The sequence below is a fragment of the Stegodyphus dumicola genome, chromosome X1 (genome assembly GCF_044657685.1).
Source record: "Stegodyphus dumicola isolate Sdum_Otavi_A_Nest chromosome X1, ASM4465768v1".
Lineage (NCBI taxonomy): Eukaryota > Metazoa > Arthropoda > Arachnida > Araneae > Eresidae > Stegodyphus > Stegodyphus dumicola.
In genome coordinates this window covers 237,506,035-237,527,192 of record NC_140780.1, presented here as the reverse complement: position 1 = coordinate 237,527,192, position 21,158 = coordinate 237,506,035, and the positions used below count along the sequence as shown (strand labels likewise).

The window sequence follows — 21,158 nt, the reverse complement described above, 5'->3', positions numbered from 1 at the left end:
CGAGCCGCGGACCTCTCAATTAGGCGGTGAGCGTGCGGACCACTACGCCACGAAAGCTCGCTAAGAAGGCGGGAGAAATACCTTATATACTCCCCCTTTTAAGGGGCGACTGGGGTTTTTAGGGGACCCAGTCGCCAAATCCTGGGTGAGGAGAATCATCATCCAACATCCTTTTAGTTCGGTCGCCACTGTAGAGACATTAGGTTTATACGTTGGGAAGCAGGAGAATTGAAAAATTAGCAACACCTTCGCCGGGAATCGAACCGCGGACCTCTCAATTACGCGCTGAGCGTGCAGTCCACTACACCACGAAGGCTGGTTAAGAAGGCGGGAGAAATACCTTATAATATACTAAGTGGATTTTCAAAATGATCTTCAAATTATTTAGGGCTAGAACCATGAAGTAAGATTTCAATACTCCGTAAAAAAAAAAAAAAAAAAAAAAAAAAACAGATAGAAAGAGCGAAAAGAGAAACAAAGAAATTGAGAAACCATTTAATTTCCTTCTGCATATGAAAACGAGTACTTTGTTTCCTTAAGTATAAGATAGAATATTTAATTTGATTCCTTCAATTTTTTCTCCTTCAGTTCTATTGCTTTGAGGGAAAAAAATATATCCGCTTTCGAGACCACATAACCAAGAAGTTTCCCTTTAAAAAATAAAGGTTTATTTTAAACAATAAAGGAAATTTTCGTATTCTAACTGTATGAAATTTATTATAAAATATGAAATAATCCGAAAAAAACTGTACCTTGTAAGGAATTTTCTCCTTCTTTACCGCGTATATTTGTAGTGTAATTGGAAACCACGTACAATCGGAACAATCCGAAGGTTCGGAACTCATATGGTAGAAAAGGCATCTTTGATTTTTCATGTTTTCTGATTCGAAAAAAGCCTAATGATTCTTCAAGTGGCCCTGAATTAAGATGTGATGGGCCGTAATTCGTCGCCGCCAAGATTTGGTGACTGCGTTCCTCCACACTAATTGCCTTTTAAGTGGAGGAGAATGTCGGGAATTTTTTCGTGCCTTCGCAATATAATTGGTAACACATCCCGCTAGCAATCAGGTGGTCTGGAGTTTGAATTCCGAAGAGCGCATAGCTGATTTTTTGTGTTTCCTAGCTCAAATGCCTCTACAGTTGGCGCCCGAACTAAACTGTGGTGAAATAATTCATCCCCACCTGTATTTGGCGACTAGGCCCCCTTCTGTTCAGTCGCCCTAAAACGTGAGAGAACATAAGCAGTTTCTTCTTTCTTACTATTTCCCTACGCGGCGTAACTGGAAGCATGTCCGGCTAGCATCAGGAAGTCCGGAGACTGAATACTAGAGAGGGGATTGCTGATTCTTTATGTTTCACATTTCGAAATTACCCTAATGATTCTTCAACCTAACTGACGTGGATTTACGAATCATTTTTAAATAAAAAAGATTTGCACGAAATTTTATCGCATTTTGTTCAATATAAGCATCTATGGAAAATTATTTTTAATTGCTCATGTGAGTAAATATATTAATATTTTTCTTTCCCAGCTTGGTAGTTAAGTAATGTAAAATAACTTATATAAAAATTCCTGGTGAATATTGAGCAAGTTCAGAAATATATTGACGATAAAATGAGTTGTATTGCATTTACTTTTTGGAACTAACTGGAAGATAACGGACTTTCTACAAACTGTAATTTTCTTGATTTTTCATTTTAGCATCCAGTACGTGTTTCATGCTCAAGAACCCCACCCCCATAGCTTTAAAATGCGTGTTTTTTCTTATTTGCATAGTACTGGTCTATTTCTTTTACAGCAGAGGTGTATCCAATAAATTATTTCATTGAAGTCTTCTTATGTAGAACAGCGCATTTATCGGTATATTCAAATTAGAAATTATTTTGTCTGATATCTAATGCATCAAAAGCGAAACTCTTTAGTCACGATAAAAATATATAGCAGCAGAAACACTATAAAATGAATGATACGTAATTTACAGCTCAGTAAAATTCATCTCACTCTCCAACAGTATCTTCATAGTTCTGCGTGGCAGTGTATGGATCAGACTAGTTTGATTTCATCTAATAATGCTTCTCTTCTTAATTATTACTTTTTAAAAGCAATAACTGACAGCTTTTGATATGACTTTATAAGTATCAAACAAGGTTCATCGCATAAAAATATTTAGCATAGTTCAAGATTTCATTACTAGAGCATTTGATATCGCATTTAAATCATGAGATTATTCCCATGTCAAGAAACTAGCCCTGTGTATTGAGGAAAAGCAACATCCAGGTTTGAGAAATCATAATTTTATCAGGGAAGTGAAAACAACGCTGGGATTGTGATATAACACTTCGTACCGTTCAGCCAAAATTCCCTTCCGCACGCTAGAGAGGTGGTAGCATAATCCAATTTATTTGTCAGATTCACCATTACAATAGTATAGCAACAACGGAAATGGCAATAAAAGAACGACAACGGACATATATTCGTTGACGGTGTCATATATCGACAAGCAATCGCCTTTTATCAACGCCTAACAAAATTTCCCAACAACAATACATTCCATCTACCAAGTAAATGTAGAGCAAATATCAAAAGATGTCTTACCATTGCAAACTCTTGCACCTTAGGAATTTTAGCCAAATGCATCTCTTTCCAGCGACATAGTAAACAGTTTATAAAGCCCTTACATACTTGCTGCACTGTTGGCACATTTCCAGAGCATTTCAGAACCATTAGTACCTAAATTTCTATTGATGTTGATGTGCAACGTTTTACAGATACCAGCCGTTCTTGTATATAATCACTGACATTCCTAAAGGAACATCGATTTTCAAATATATTATATTACGTAGTCTCACATTGCATGGAATAAATAGGTATTTCTTTATGCATAGATTTATATATTTTAATACTCTCCTTTGTAAAAAGTAATATCAAACTCTCGGTGGGAAATAATAAATGAAACTCCTAAATGTTTTAATTAAATTGATATACAACATTGCGTAGTTCCAAATTTTAAAGATAAAGAACGTCATCACATTCAGCTGTATCATATGCTGTATTGTTCCGAATGTGAAACAATGCGTTAAACTCATATGCACAGCCTAACACTTAAAAAATATATGAAGTCAATTTAATATTTGTCCAATTACATATTTGCTTAGATCAAACTTAAGATGGGTTGACATTTACATTGATCATTTAATTATTTTTCTTGTAGAACAGTTTTCAATGTATCAAAATCTCAATGTATGTTCTGGGATATGTGAGGCGCAACCATGCCCCTCCCCCTTTTTTTTCTTGGTAACACACCTTGAGAAATACTGAATCATCTTATACGTAAAACCATCTTGCATTCAAGCCAATATGGCACGTAAATACATACTGTATTTACTTGTATATAAAAAATACAATCTCTATCAAAGGCATTTTTATCATAGATAAATGTATCGAAACCTCCTCAAAGCCGATTGCCTATGGCTCCAGGTGGTTTTGATCCTCTGCTAGGAGTGGCCACCTTAAAAAATGATATTCATGATGATAAGATCTAACTACCATTCGTAAAAACGAATTTTAATATATTAATAAAACGAATATTAATATTTTAAATTTAGTAATAAATAATTTTAAAAATATTAATATTTTAAAACGAATTTTAAAATATTAATATTTTAAAATGAGAAAGTTGTAATCACAAATAAGATCGAAATTTTACAAATTTTCCCTCCCCCTTTCTCATTCTTTCTGCAATGAATTAGATAATCATTTGTTTAAAAAGAACAGGAGGTTAATCTGCGAGAATTATACTTTTTTAGAAGACGAATAAAAGTCAAAAATCTTTTCTGCTCAAGAGGTAAAAGAGCCATATGCCAATATTCTTTGATTATTAGAAAGCGTATAGATTACATGTTTACAAAAGATGTTCTTTTAAATAGTTATTTTTGGGCGGGTTGGAGCGGAGCTCTCATGCTAGGAAGCAGCAATATAATAAGCCAGAGATGACAGGACTTTTGTTACAAGGATCATACATGCGACATGCGACGGAGGACGTGGGCACCACCCCTCTACCAATACGGTTAATCGATATAGCGCCACGTCCACCTTTATCTAGATAACCATACGTGTTCATTGTGCTAATATACTAATATATAAACATACATACAAATTTGGTACTTCATACAGTGGCGTTAAAGCTAATTAATGTTAGACACTGGATAATACATTGCCATGTTACAACGTGTATGCAAAAGCATGGATACGATAGCATATATACATAACGTGTGTACTCATATGTTGAGTACACTATGACCCTTTGAAGCATTATCATTAGATTACAGAAGACATGTACATACTGAAATATTAGGTGCGCAATGTTATGCTGGAATAAGTAATTAGTACAGTGAATTAAAAGTTAGACCCTAGATTAGTACTGTGTAGTACAGTGTCTTTGGTGCAATTAATTTTAGAGTGGGGCTCTAGTTAGTTCTTTGCGATACGGTGCCGTGTTACAGGATAAAATGTGCAGATGCATAGTTACATTATCATAGATACAGAACATAAATTCATATACATATATACAGACACATTAGGTACATGATTATTCCGTGCGTAATAGATGTATATTAACTATACAGTGCCAAGATATGTGATAACACTAGTAGATACATGGGTACAATTACATATAAACAAAGACATACACAATTACATATAGACAAAAGCGTATATACGCTTATATTTTGGTACACAATAGTCATTGGTGACATAAACATTTCGTACTTACTTCATATATTGAAACTCTAGATCCATAAAATAATGTTATAACTAGTAATAGGTGCTTATTTAATTTCATAATAGGACACTACGTTGATATTTTGCCTTACTGTGTCACGTTACATAGAAATGTATGCGGGTGCATGGGTACAGCTTCCTATTTACAATGCTATACTGTTTTCCTATTTACAATGCTATACCTATTTACAATGCTTATATCATTCGATTTCATAATCAATAGGTACATGGCACATTTATATACATGAGCAGATGGTACATTATAGAGTGCCGTTGAGGATAATTGATGCAATTAATTTTATAGTATTTTAAAAATAATGCATTTATACGCAATTATAGGGTGCATAATTGTCATTGGGTACTTAACAAGGATCATACAGAAGTAACAGGGCACAGCAGTCTTTTATTATGATTACATATTTACTTCTTCCCCCCCCTTTTTAAGACGACCCACAGGGAAAAGCCCGATAATCGGGGCTAGTCCTCCAACCATGCTACATTCAAAGAACGTTCCCATTCAAATTCTTTACTGAAACTTCACAATTTTTTGCTCCTAATTCTATACCCTTGGCCATCAATGGTCGGTAATTCTAGACACTCGGCCATTAAGCTGTGAACAGAGTATCACTGACATATGGCGTTTTCTTAACAGTTCTTCTTCGAACGTTTCTGAATAAATACTCTAAAAAAAGGCATTTAGCGTTACATAAAAGAACTAAAATGAGGGAAATACGTTTAAAAGTAATATTTATATATCCATAATGCATACATAAAGTTTGTAAAATTATAATAAAAGTGACACACTTTTGAAAGGCTTAGTATTAATACCTAAAGTTATAATTTTTTTTCTTTTAAAGTATACAGTGCATTATGCTTACCTTGTGTGCTTTACCATAATTGAATATCCTAATAATCCTAATAATCCTAATCTGCATTATGCTTGCACGTTAAAAAAACTGTTGTTATTATGGCTTATGCTCTTGAGTTAAGCATGGTCTACATCAGGTCACGAATTCACCGTGGCCAAAAGGAAAAGAGTTTTGCCTGTCGTTGACGAAGTTTTGGGGCACTTTACAAGTGACAGTACCAGTTTGTCTAGTTTTGATAGAGAACAGCCCAGGAGACGGACCCAAGAGTCTTTTGCCTTCTTTTCCTGCAATCAGCCTCTCGGAGGTATTGTCGGCTCGGTGGTATTTTTTAAGTGCTCCCATGTAAAGTAACGAGAATTACTTTACAAGAGTCACTCATTACTTACGAGTACAAGAGTCACTCATTACTTACGAGTACAAAAGTCACTTATTACTTACGAGAACAAGAGTCACTCATTACTTACGAGTTCAAGAGTCACTCATTATTTACGAGTACAGGAGTCACTCATTACTTACGAGTGCAAGAGTCACTCATTACTTACAAGAGTCACTCATTACTCATTACTGTACGTTATTCTCATTACTTTACTCGCGTGTATTTCATTAGTGTCTTCTAGATGTCTATGTGGAAGAAGTATTGCTTCCCCGTCCCGTCGTGAAACAACTTGAGCGTTGCTCCATCTGATGACGTGCGGTTACTATAGCACACAGGCCGGTTTTTCTGCCGGAAGGCATCTACTAATACATACTGTTCGCAGGCTGCCTGGACCATGGAGGTAGGAAGTTTCTTACCTCCACGGCCTGGACCAAAGGCCACGGCCGAATGCCAAATTTAGAAAATCCGGATACTAAGCCAACGCGTAATAGTAAAGCCACTTGCGATTCTTTAACAATGCACTGGTAGAGAATAAATATGTTTATCTGGTAATAATCTCGTAAATTAGAAAAATTTCAAATTCAGACAAAGAATATAAATATATGTTACTATAAAATGCATAAAAATTGTATAGTGGATAAAATTTGTATATTTCGTTCTGATAGTAGAAAATGGGGCAAAAGTTTTATACGTTATGACATAAATTTTATTTATTGTGTTTATCTGGGAATTGATGGAATACTAGATCTAATTAGATGGTTGAAAAAAAATCAGCTGCATCCTTATCTCACTCTTTCTTTTCTCGTTACAGCGCAATTAAAAACACCACTAGATCAATACATCAAGCAGCATTTTTCAAATGTTCGAATCATTCGGGCTGAAAAAAGGGAAGGATTAATCCGTGCAAGATTACTTGGTGCCAAAGCATCGAAAGGCGAAGTTCTCTTATTCCTGGATTCGCACACAGAAGCCAATGTTAACTGGTTGCCACCCCTGCTCGGTAAGAGTACTAAATGTTTATCATCTTATATTAAATAATTTGTTATTATAAATTGAAATGAGACTTAATTTTCTTTTTCGTTCACATTTTAACAAACATGGATAAAAGTCTTCTATAAAAGGTTCGTTTTAAAGAAAATATTTCTCGAGCGTTTTTCTGTTTGTTGTAATAAGTTGATCTTACATTCGTGATCAATTAGAGAACGTGCCAAAATTTGCAAAATGCTTAGATACAGAGTTTCTATGACATTTACTATGCAATGATTTTCACACGAATTTTGCACAATGCAATTTTTTTTATGTGATTACGGCAAAGCCTCGAGAGTTTTCTGCCTAAGAGAAGGGATGCCTTCATAGAGGGCTTTTTAAGGGAAATTGGCTCGTATACACGTCACACACGGGAAAAAACCACTAAAATACTCATGCAGTCAGCCCGTTCGTGGGATTCGAACCTCGGACTGAACTAACCGTGTTCAGCGACTTTAAGGCTCAGCCACTGGTGGGCGCATACAATGCATGGGCTATATGCTAAAAGGTAGAATATTAAGCGGTTTCCATTTGAGTTATGCGCACATTGTGATACTTCTTTGGCGAAATGAAGCAACTCCAATGATGGAACACAGCAATAACTTTTATTTAACACTAAAAAAATGGCGACATACAAACAAGAAGAGAAAATATATTCTAAAAACTTATTTAAAAAAAATAATTACATGCTTCGTGCGAGAAAATGCATGCAGCTCTCGAGCCTGCATTTCAATATTGCCAGTAAGCTGTACATTATTTATTATTCATCTATTTCAAATGCACGAGAGATTAATAACGATATTAAAGCTGTTACAACCTCTCCCCCAACGGAGAGACTTTTTCCGAAGGGAAAAGTTCTGTAAAATTTGACAGTTTAATAAGCTCGGCTTGCTCATTTGCTTAAAGAGCTAAGGTAACTTCTCTCAAGTTTCCAAATTTCAGGTCAAAAATTTAAAGTTTTAAACAAATATTTTTACACCACATTTAAATAAGAATAAAATGGACAGTATTCAAATTAGTCTTCTTTTTTTCTTGACGGCGCCTAGATCTCTTCCATGGTGGACCAGTTCCTCCGCTATAATTCACAGCAAAGCCTTTCCTCAGTTCATCTGTGCCTTTCGGATAATATTCATTTGTCATTTGCTTTCGACAATTGTTTTCTTCGTCTATTAGTAGCGGTTTTGATATTAAATCGAAAGCCGAAAGATGATGATAACGCTGCATTGCAAAATGATTCTCAATATTAATTTCTTTATCGTTTTTCAAATTTACGTGAACATCTTCCACGTTCAATTCTGGTGATTTAAACTTCTTCTTCAAATATATCTCTGGATGCTTTATTTTCTTCCTTCATCGGTTCCAAGATCTGCTCTTCAACTATTTTTCTTTTCCTTTGAGCTCTAGTGGAAATGGTATTAAAATGATATCACTAAGTTTAAAGTGATAAACTAATAAAATAAGGCAGTTCAGTGTTAACAGGAAGTAATAACCTGATATCACTAATATTACGTTCAGTGATGAACTAATAAAATAAGGCAATTCAATATCAACAGGAAGTAATAACCTGTTATTACTAATATTATGTTCAGTGATGAACTAATAAAATAAGACAGTTCAATATCAACAGGAAGTTACGTTCAGTGATGAACTAATAAAATAAGGCAATTCAAAATCAACAGGAAGTAATAACCTGGTATCACTAATATTGCGTTCAGTGATGAACTAATAAAATAAAGCAATTCAAAATCAACAAGAAGTAATAACCTGGTATCACTAATATTGCGTTCAGTGATGAACTAATAAAATAAAGCAATTCAAAATCAACAGAAAGTAATAACCTGGTATCACTAATATTGCGTTCAGTGATGAACTAATAAAATAAAGCAATTGAATATTAACAGGAAGTAATAATCTGGTATCACTAATATTATGTTCAGTGATGAACTAATGAAATAAAAATACGCACGATTATTCGATCTTGGTCGGTGCCTCCAAAATAATTAAGACTGTGATACTTCTTTGGCGAAATGAAGCAACTCCAATGATGGAACACAGCAATAACTTTTATTTAACACTAAAAAAAATGGCGACATACAAACAAGAAGAGAAAACATATTCTAAAAACTTATTTAAAAAAAAAATAATTACATGCTTCGTGCGAGAAAATGCATGCAGCTCTCGAGCCTGCATTTCAATATTGCCAGTAATCTGTACATTATTTATTATTCATCTATTTCAAATGCACGAGAGATTAATAACGATATTAAAGCTGTTACAACATAAATCTATGAAAATTATAATGAAATCAACATGTTTCATTTTTGGATTCAAATTCAGTCCAAACATCTTTCTATAACGCCATTCTGGGTTTCGAACTTATGATGAACTTCAACCGTAAAACAAATGAAATGTATGATGAAATCATCCGAGCTATGAAAATTATTCAAAGAAACTTTTAAAATGTAATTGAAATTCTTGTAAATACTATCTAATAAAATAATTAAATTAATTCGCCATTTGTTCTTGGATTCGCGCACAGAAGGAATTTTAACACTGTTGTTAATATTATGAAATTCTCTCTCTAATTTCTAAATTTAAAGCTTAATATGAATTTAATGACACCTTCTTTTCAGAAAGAAAAATTCAGACGGGAATACATTATCTCAGTTTAGACAAGTAATTCTTTTCACGATGTAGTGCAGATTGATTATTGAAGCTGAAGCACATTCTATATATTATGAATGAAGTCACGTTATTCATATGTCATAAAAATGTGTCTTTATTCTGATGAATAATTCGCTTTGAAATTACTTCTTAATTGATTTCTTTAGAAAAGTACTGATTTTTAACTATGCTTGTCGTCTTAGTAATAAATATTTTTCAAATATATGCCTTTGGGATAAAATTTCCTAAATTATTTATTATAAAATTAAAGCACGAAAACGTAATGTTCATCTCAACAGGTCAAATTATTGAACTATTCACAGGAATCTACAGGTCATCTCAACAGGTCAAATTATTAAACTATTCACAGGAATACGTAGAGCTTTTAGCACAAAATTTTCACTCGATTTGTATTGTACTATGCGAAAAAAATAAAACGATTGATGTAGGTCTATATTTTTTTTAATCTGTTACACCGTTTTAAAACATATTTCTTAAATAAAACCTATAATTTAATAGACTCTTTAAATAAATAATTTAAAAGTCATATGAATATAATAGTTAATAATGGCGACAGTCTAACTATCTGCAATAAACAATTTATTTCAAAGATATTTGAATTTCTCTTTGCTAATATCGAACGATTATCAAGCGCTCTAACTCACATGAATGCATTTCGCTAAGTATGATAGAAGAGCGATTATGCGTGATTAACGGGAGTTATATGTAATTACCAACAACGCTGGTGAGCATGATAAATTTCACACACTTACTCAAATGCATTGATTATTTTGCGTGATCTTCAGCAATTGTGGCAACATTATTATCAATGAAGCCCTGAAGAAACAAAGAAAGCTTCACTAACTCCAAGAGATGGGATACTGTAAACAGTTTTACAGCTTTCATTTTAATAATTCAATACGTAATTTATACTAGAATTTAAGAAACTTTGTAGACATTTATAACAGAATTTTTTTAGAATTTATAATTCTGTTCAATAATAGCAACTTGTCTAATAATAAGAGATGTAAAACAATATTTTATTTTATGTTGCAAAAATTATACGCATATGTTTTGCTTCGGTATCTAATTTCAACATTAATCTCTTTATAGAAAAAATAAATAATTTGTTTCCTAATTTTGTTTATAAAATCACATCGTAGTTATTTATTACCTTTGCCGTAATTGATTTATACCTTCATTTCTTTTAGAATTTCTTTGATCGCTTCAGTACCTAAGTACGTGTTTGTACTTGTATGAAGTTTACGTATTCGGAGGAGATGAAGATCTCAGATTCATTCAACTTTAAATCTTTTTGTCATCATGGACATTTTTGCTATTAGTTTTTAAAGTCCTTAATCCAAATGGATGTGTGTTTTAATTGTAAGATTTCTTTTACTTCATCAGTATTTTGTACATATGTATATTTATTTGTTTATTTTATTGTTTATAGTCATTTTCTTATTTTTATTCATTTAGTTGCTTTTTGTTTTATCATTATTTATTTATTGTCTAAATAATAATGTAAACACGCTCCAATGCGAACGCACAAAATTCTCTGGATCCATTCTGCCAATAATGAGGAAGAGCTTAGCGGTCACAAAACATGATAAGCTAAAAGAGATGAACTGCAGTCAATTTTTAACGTGTATGATGCAATTGCAACTTCGCAAAATTTTTAAACTAATAGCTGATTTATAGAACGTATGTGTCAGATGCAGGGTGACAGAAAAGTCGCACACATCAGGCAAGAGTCTTATTCAAAAACAAAGTCCAATATAAGAAATCAGCGTAAATTTTTAAACATTTTTTGCAGTACTAGTGTGGATAGTTTTTGAACTACCTTCTTCAGCTGCAAATGAACCAAATAAAGGGTGAAGAAAGATAATATAAGGATAGAGATAGGATAAGAAAAGTCGAACAGAAGTTAAGCTACTAGCGTCATCTATTGATAAAACAAGAAAAACTAAAACAAAATTTCTTTAAAGGCTGAAGGTAAAGATGGATTGCAATTGGGATCATTAACTAGAACAGAAGGTTTTTTTGGATGTGAAACGCTTCTAAAAAATATTCAGACCATGTGTGTATTTATGGATTTTATTATTCTTGAGACACACTCTAAAAGTTAAAAATACAAGGCTCTGTGAACAAAATGTCTTAGATAAAGAAGCCTTTAGGTATTTAAACTTTGTCAAAGTTCGTAACAAATATGTTATTTTTCGATTAATACATGACAGTGTACTATGATTAATTGTTGTATATAATACTATTATTTTCTTGTAAGTCTTGTTGCACATTATCATCGACGACCGTCGAAATTAACCTTAACTAATGAATTTTGATATTTGGACAACTACTATATATTCAAGTTATGCTAAATTAGATAGAGATTAAATCATAAAACAAAATAATAAAAATAATCTGAAATTTAATATTTACGTGCTTGTACTCAGGACTTATTTTCAGGAAATTCGAACTCGTAGATCAAAAAGAAGTTTCAGTTACCAGTGAAATAAGGAATATTATATTCATAAACATATCCTTAATTCAACCAATAGCATCAAGGTTAATGGAAATTATATCAAGAAGGGGGAATGATATCATTCATCGGTTTCTTAAATCGATTATTATTTGATTACAGCAAAGCACGAGAGGGCTATCTCTAAGGGAAGGGATGCCTTCTTAGAGGACATCCACATTATACATGGGGGAAAACCATGAAAACGACCATTTAGCCAGCTCGTTCATCTGGAATCGAACCCAGGTAGAACTACCAGTGTTCAGGAGCTTTGCCGTTCGGCCACTGGTTTGGTTTGGTTTGGTTTATTTAATTATGGCAAAGCCTAAAGGGGAGAGATGCCTTCGTGGAGGACTTTCTAAGGGAAACTGGCTCGTATACGCGTTACACATGGGGAAAACCACGAAAACACCCGTGCAGCCAGCCCGTTCGCGGGATTCGAACCTCGGACCGAACTGCCAGTGTTCAGCGACTTTACCGTTCTGCCGCTGGTGAGCTCTTCCTAAAGGATGATATCTTAATGCTCTACTTAGGAAAATAACTGCATGAAGAATATCTTCCGCAAGACTGACACAAAACCAACCTTATTCGGCAAATAAAGGAATCGGAGTAGCCTATGTAGATGTAAGCTTAAAATTTCGCTATCTGTGGGTAGACAGTACTAAGAAGGTAGTTCCCAGATATAAATTGGTTTGATTTTTTTTTGGCGTATCATAGAGTTAACGCGAACTGTATATTAGATTTTTTGCAGAAAAATATTGTATAATTAATAATAGCAAAATTCTTCCAAAGCGTATTAAGCGCTGATATAATTTCACACACCGATAATAGACAGTTCCAAACAAAATTAAAGGATGCTTAGAATCGCTTCTAATTTATGCGATTACCATTCATTGGTAACTTGATTTTCGAATATTCTTCTTTTGGCTCTTAAATCGAAAGATTAGATTAACTAAAAACCAAAGGATGATTTGCAGAAGTACGTTATATATGGCGTTAGAAACATTTTTTTACTAATACCAGTAATGGTGCAAATGTCCACAATTATTAATTTAAAAAACTGACCATAAGTATAATAGTTTAATGTTGAAAAGCCGAGATTCGGCATAGGTTAAAAAATAGAGTATTACAATGGATAATAAACTAAATTTACATATAACGTAAATTAAGTAATAAGAACAAATTTACATAAAATTATGGCATTAAATATTTGACCATAAATTAAATGAATTTTAAATTATATCAGTTAAATATAGCGTTGAAAAAATAAAATAAAGAATTAAATTATTCAGATGTGCGTTTTTTGCTTTTAAATCACTCTTTTTAGGCCCTCATTGATGTCAACAACTGCCAACTTCCATGGATAATATATCACGTGGTATATCAATGTAATATAACGTAATAGTCCAGAAAATTTTTCCAGAAAAAAAATCCAGAAGTTTCCGCTAAAGACATTTTAACCGTCAAAATGGACCAGCACGCAAAACCAAAGAAAGCGAAATATTTACTATCTTAAACAATGATTTGCTCGATTTAATTTTTCTTATTAAAATGGCGTTTATAATTGCTTGTAAAGACTATTGTTCTCCGTTTTAATGAATTTTAGAAAGGTTTAATTTCACTCTTTCTTAGGAAGGCCAAAAAATTTATTTTAAAATTAGGATATGAAAAAGTTCGCAACAAAATAATAACGAGTAAAAAATAAATGAACAATAAACCCCTAATTTGTGTATTTCGTCTTGGTATATTCTTTGAATGGAAAACAAAGTCTTTTACTGTAGCCGAAGGGAAGGCGTTAGCTGTTACAGTATATTACTCTAAGTGTCATATTCCCAGTTTCTGAATCATCAAATCAAATGCGATGACAACATTATTAATATTACTGCGGCGACTGATAGTTACTACGCAATTAATATTGAGAAGACATATGAAAGATTAATATACCTGATTGAAACAGCTGTGACCGAAATCCAAATATATTAAACTTAACGTACTGTCTTTTTTCAGAACCTATTGCTAACGATCGCAAGACCGTGACATGCCCTTTCATCGACGTTATCGACTTCGAGACATTGTCATACCGTGCACAAGATGAAGGAGCAAGAGGTGCATTTGATTGGGAGCTCTATTATAAACGTTTGCCTTTACTGCCAGAGGACCTCAAACATCCAGCAGAGCCGTTCAAGTATTTTGGCCTTTATTTTCTTCTGCATGTGTTATTATTTTAACAATTTTGTATTGATCGGAATTTACAGAACAGTCGTAATCCTTTCTTAATCATTTATGGAGACATTCATCAATGAATCATTAAGAAAAATAACGAATTTTTGCTATTTTTGTAATAATTAGAATACTAAACTAAATAAATTGAAAGAATTTAAGGTTTTATTTTAAGTTCCAATTAACTTGTAGAGTCATTAGGAATATTTTGAAGCAGGAGACGTGAAAACGAGCAGTGCTCTCGCCGGGACTTCAACCTCGGACCTCTCGAATACGCGCCGAGTGTGCTGGCCATTACACCACGAACGCATGCTAAGAAGGCGGGAGAAATACCTTATATACTCCCCCTTTTAAAGGACGACTGGGGATTAGGGGACCCAATCGCCCAATCCTGGTGGTGGAGAATCATCATCTACCACCTTTTTATAGTTCGGGCGCATCTGTAGAGCCATTAGGTTATTTCGAAAGTTAGAGATGTGAAAATGAGCAATGCCCTCGCCGGACCTCGAACCTTGGACCTCTCGAATACGCGCCGAATGTGCTAGCCATATTACACCACGAAGGCATGCTAAGAAGGCGGGAAAAATACCTTATAAACTATTTTAATTTTGATTCTCTCTGCGCTTAAAATCTGAAGCCATCTGCTATTGTTTTCATAATGTGAATTTCGTTTCTTGTAAAAATAGAAATTGCTGCCCCTTCAGGTGCAAGAAATACTTATTACAGACCTGGTGAATGTGATTTAATGAAAAAAACTGCATATTTGTATCATGAAAGATCAAATTGATTTTTATTAAATAAACGCAAAATTTTCCACGCGACGTTAATTATGACGAAATAGTAATATCTAGCAATGTTTTATATCGTTGGGCATTGCTATTTTGAACAGCTCGTTTTAAATGAGATTTTATATTCCATACTTTCGACTTCTGGAGATGAATTATTATTAGTCGGCCAGTCGTGACAGTTTATTTTAAAACCATTTCAGTGTAAATTTGGAATCTGAATATGGAGATCAGATTGCGCTTTTTTATGGCAGTACTCATTCCAACAATATGAAAATTAGCGTATTGTAAGAAAGACGTAGATTTAGAAGAGCAATTAGAGAATAACCTTTAGCCGCGATCTGCGTCGAACCTGATATTCGTTCAGAGCCTTGTGATTGGCTAGTTGTCGGACATGAACTTCCTTTTCGGTGTAACCAAATTTCTTGGGCGTTAGTACGAGTAGTAATTCCTTTCAAAGCAGGGAGTTAGAGGTATAGTTATTTGCAGCTTGAGTTTTACTATTTTTTAAGTTATCATTATTGTACTTTTTAAGTTATCGTTATTTTGAGCTTAAATAACTGTTAAAACGTAGTTACACGTAAATATTTTAGTTTCTGTAATCTTTTTGCTTATTCATTAGGGATGCTTTGACTTAAGTTTTGTGACAACGATAACTTGTTTGATAGAGTAGCAAAGATAGCGGCATCAGTTAGAGAGTTAAATTTTAGAGATGGATTATATACAGAGGGAAAAAAAGCAATATGTTTAATTTTATGAGAATTTCAAACTTTAGGCCCACATTTTCGATATTCAAGCAATAGATGACTTACCGGGCCTTATCTGTATAAAAATAGATGAGTTATCCTGTATTTGCCTTTTATTATGAGTCTGAATCGTGTTATATACCCAGTTGGAGGTAAATCATCAGTAACACTCAGACCACAGACTATCTCTATGGAAACATCGTAGACAAATAATTGTATAAAATAGGAGAGAAACAACAATTGCGATGTTGCCCCCTCATCTTGTTGAATTGTAATAGCGATCTGCCAACAAGGGTGACTAATTTCTGGCCATGATGAGAGACATTAGTTGTCTTGAATGGAAAATAGAGATGGCTATAAGTGTTGCTTCATATCTGATTAGAGTAGCAACATTATGATTATGACAAATGCTAAACAGGAATGCAACTGACAAAAAAGGACCCTTTGAACTCTTTTTACTTTCCTTGTACGAAGTAAAAAGGAAGTATTGTAATCGCGAAAAGCTTCAGGCAGCATATTTCAACGAAAATATCCACTTTGACCGCTTTTGAATGCAATTTAACAATGTTTTTGCGTGATATCTGTACGTAAGGACAGAATAAAAGACTCTTTTCCTCCAATAAAACTAAAAAACTGCTTTAAAATGAATTCCGAAGAGAATTTTTCGTGGCGTCTGTACGAACGTATGTACGTACGTATCTCGCACAACTCAAAAACGAGTAGCCTCAGAACGTTGAAATTTTGTATATAGGACTACTATAACATGTAGATGTGCACCTCGTATTTTGGTTTCAATCGGCCGCGCCAAACGTATATAAATATATTTATAAATATATCCACTCTGTTACCCGGCTCAGTGATCTCAGTTTCTTTACTCTTATATGTTTGTAAATTGTACATTTTTTTCTTTAAAAATGATTGAATTATGTTGTTTTTATCTTGCGGTTAAGGGTTTTATGCCTTTAGTAAATCTGTATGCAATATTTTTAGAATTATCAACAATTTAAAAGTTGTTTAAGGGCCGCTAAGCCTATTTTGATGGCGGCCATTGCTTGTTTACATTTGAAACAGCTGAGTAGTGAATTTGTTGCCAATCTAGAGAAACGTAGCTTCGCAACAACAAAAATTAACGCCTTCATTTATTATTGCCATTTAAATCATGCTTAATCCTTTCTGGAATTTTTTCGAGGAAATAAGTGGTTAAGATTTACTTAATTTTTAATAATTTAATTTTAATAATTAGTAATTTAATTTTTAATAATTAGTAATTTTTAGTAGAGATATTTTGAGTTTTTATGTATTTTTGCCTTGTCGCGAAGTGAGAACTGAATTAATTGAATGAGAAATACTCAATCGTCTGTGAAAAACTGTTTCTTTTTTGTCTTGTTTGCTTAATTTCTTTTATACATCTTTCTAGCTTTATTATAGTACTTGAATAGAACATGTGGCAACGATTAGATAATTCTTTAAATGATACAAATTTTGTGCCTTCTGAGTTATAATATGAACGAAATATAATACTGTTAAATGAACCTAGCGCCAGAGTGTCGCTATGGTAAACAAATAGAGTGAATTTTAAAGAATGCACATATTTTATCGTGGTTTATGCGCTGTAGGAGAAGTAGATATAATTAAATCCAATACGTTTAAACAAAATGCAAGAAAAAATGCGTATAATTTAATATTCCGTACAAGGAAGTCATGTGGTGTACACATCAGATTTTTTTTTTAATGTATTTAAAGTATAATGCCGACCATCGAGAGATATGATAGGTTCTGTTTAAGACCACATCACTACATTCCTCTGGTAATATCGCATAATTTGATGTAATAATATTGCAATGTAATAAACGTAAACACGTATAATTACTTTGTATTTATTTGTTTATGTGCTGCTGTTTTTCGTGTGGTTTAGTATAGTAATGTTATCGGTTTCTTTGGTTTTCACTATGGTTCATGGCCGGTAGATTACCTATTGCAAGAATACCCTAATTTAAATTTTTAAAGGTTTCCTTGGTGAAAACGTATTTCTCTCTCTGCTATAAATTTAATGTATGGAGTATATTTTGTGTAGTCTAGTGCTTTTATTTCCTTTGTGTTAGTTCTTTTCTGTTGTTTATATTTCTCACATTTTAATTTAGGGTTCATCTTATTTCATTATAAAAATTTCTAAATGTACTATAATACTTATTCAAAATTTAATATACAATATGGTTCGTTTTACAGTCGCATACTGTCATTAGTATTCAAATATAATTTTCATAAAATATTTGTGTTATTCTGGTAACTAGTACTTGAACATTCCACATTTCCTGATAAAAATAAGTTTTTTTTTTTTTTTTTTTTTTTTTTTTTTTAATTTTGTAAAATTTATCCAGTTATGTTATTCAAGCAAATACGAAATATTTTACTTGTGTTTCTGTTGGCGAAATGCCATTTTTCATTACTTAATCATGGGTGCTTTCCTTTTCTTTGTTTGAACCAAAGGAAAAGAATGTTCAGGTATCCAGCTTTTCTATCTAGAGGTTATCTGATGCCAAAATCACTTAAAGGCTTTCCACTCAGTATAGGAATATTATTTTACTACAATGGAGTGTCTATGAATAGACTGAAAAGTTCAAAAATAGTTAGACCAGAGTTGCACCTAAGGAAGCATCTGGTAGCCCATCAAATCTGAGTGTATTTATATGGAATGATTTCGTTTGATAGATGAGTGACTATTGATGAAGTGGTAAATCTTCTCAGAATTAATTATATTTTTGCGTAAGAAATTATACGCAACATACTTGGATTTCGCATGATTACAGTTGCATTAAACATTCGCTCTTTGCATGTCTGCCAACAAAATTTTGATAATTAAGATAATGTTGTCTTAGACAAAAACATGAAGAATCTGGAATGCATCATTGTTTGCAGGAGAGCAAGCAAATCTCAGAGTGTGAAACGAAAGCATCCACAAACAACCAGCAAGAACGTTTCAGAAAACCAACCATCCGTAACAACACTAACACTTGTAGTTTGGGGGATCCTTGAGGCCCAGAAATGGAACATTATTAAGAGATCAAAATAACTATAAACAGCATTTATTACACCGAGACGCCTGGTAACAGGTTAAAGCCAGCAATTCGATGCAAACGTCGAGGACAATTATCAAAAAGTGTTGAGGTGTTGCAAGACAATGCCTGTGAAAATCTTGGAGTTAAGGCTGACGTAAAATGACTCATTCTCTGCATAGTTTCGGTATGGACCTTTTAAATTACCAGTTTTGGATGATCTCAGTGGCGCAATATACGGCAGTCGATTAATCTCGGAGCAAGAAATGCGCGAAAGGACCAAGAAATGCGCAAAGCGATCCCGACGGTCAATGAGAAGTTCACACCATGAAACAGTTTAAATATCAAAGCCTGTCGCACAGATGCACTTCTGAGATAACGGTAACGATGTTTGATTGCTACGTAACAAATCCACAATCCAACTCCAAAGTCACTTATTAAGGACACGCAGACCTCGTAGCGCCGCACTACCCATCAGTGCTAATAGATTGTTGACACGAGCAAACAGCAACAGACCAGAGTTCGCGAGCTAGCCCCGGGACCGCCATAGGTGCATGCCTAGTTGCTGGTTGCTGCTCAGCCAAAAGATTTTTTTTTTTTTTTTTCCAGAGGGCATGAGAAAATTTGATCAATGATGGGAAAAGTATGCTTTAAAGCAATGAGGAATATGCTGAAGAATGGTGCTGATATAAGTTTGCAATTTTTATTGAAATAACATTTACAGCTACATTGTAGGTAATTACTGACTTGTTTGCTCTTATAAAAGAGTCACTAATTTTCTAATTCTCAGGATAAGTTGATACTTACTGAATCCATTTCAATGAACAATACAGCCTTCAAAAAATAAAACAAAATAACTTCTTTAATTTCCGGTTTAACAGACTGAAAAAATTTCCTGATTTTGAAGTTCAACCATATTAACTAAACAAATGTATTACGCAAAAATTTTTATTCCCAGTTCATAAACTCATTTCGATGCTGAAAATAATTTTATGTAGAACTGCTTCTTTTTGGCTACATTTTAAATTCATAGAAACTGATACATTAACATTTTACACTTTCATTCCGCTATATTACTATTACATTATATATTATCCGAACTACTCTAAGATTATTTCGAATTGCTTATGTCAATCAAAACATTTTTAGGAATTATTTAGGTGTATCATTAGCCTCGATTTTTTACAAATTTTGAAGTTTAATTTTAAAAAAAAATCCAGCATTATGAATTAATGCAAAATACGCATATTTAAACCACAGCTTCGGGTTTATCACAATTTAAGTTTAACATTTCTGGAAATTAGTTCTGTTGAATGCTTATCCCATACTGAAAACATTTCAAGTAATTTTTATAATTAATTTCTAAATAATTATAATGTATTTTACTCGCGTGATCAAGATTTCAACCCTTATATTAAAACTCTGAATCAAATGATTGTTCACATACAGTTACTAGTTATTTTTATTCTAGGAGTCCTGTAATGGCTGGTGGATTATTTGCTATAGACAGATTATTTTTCTGGGATCTTGGTGGATACGACGAAGGACTGGACGTTTGGGGAGGCGAACAGTACGAACTTTCGTTTAAAATCTGGCAATGCGGAGGGCAGATGCTCGACGTTCCTTGCTCCAGAGTGGGTCACGTGTATAGAAAATTTGCACCTTTCCCAAATCCCGGAATAGGAGATTTTGTCGGAAGAGTAAGTAACTTCAAAACAAACTTCTATTGCTTCTTTTATTGTTATTATTTGTTTCATCTTGAGCTTCCTCCGACGAAAGTTCCAAGCAGCAGTTGACTTTTCCCACGATAAGGTAACGGTGTCGACTTATGTTTGTCGTCTACCGTAAAATCAGTCGAAGTTGTAGACCATTGCTACTGAAGAGAAAGTGGCATAAAGAACAGAAACAAAACGAGGCACTTCCAAGAAAACATGTTAGAAGGAAAGAAGAACTATTCTTGGTCACGAAAGTAACTTAAGGAAGATTGGATGTCTCTTTCGTGCTGAAACAAGCCTATGAGAGTAAATGTTGAAAGAAACTCTTTAAGTGCACCTAAATATTAAAAGAGATATGAATCCCTTGCTCTCTTACATTTATATGTGTAGCATCTATATGGGAATG

The 21,158-nt window shown here is 33.4% G+C and overlaps 1 protein-coding gene across 3 annotated transcripts in view; it reads left to right on the top strand.

Moving 5' to 3' along the window:
* The window catches only part of LOC118181553 (putative polypeptide N-acetylgalactosaminyltransferase 10), a 185,451-nt gene that overhangs the window by 140,273 nt on the left and 24,020 nt on the right, over nt 1–21,158 (top strand). For all 3 annotated transcript variants that reach the window (XM_085807218.1, XM_085807217.1, XM_085807219.1), the window contains 3 exons: nt 6,837–7,025; nt 14,241–14,418; nt 20,509–20,737. In XM_085807218.1, coding sequence (XP_085663344.1) covers nt 6,837–7,025; nt 14,241–14,418; nt 20,509–20,737 — 596 coding nt within the window. The remainder of the gene's footprint in view (nt 1–6,836; nt 7,026–14,240; nt 14,419–20,508; nt 20,738–21,158) is intronic.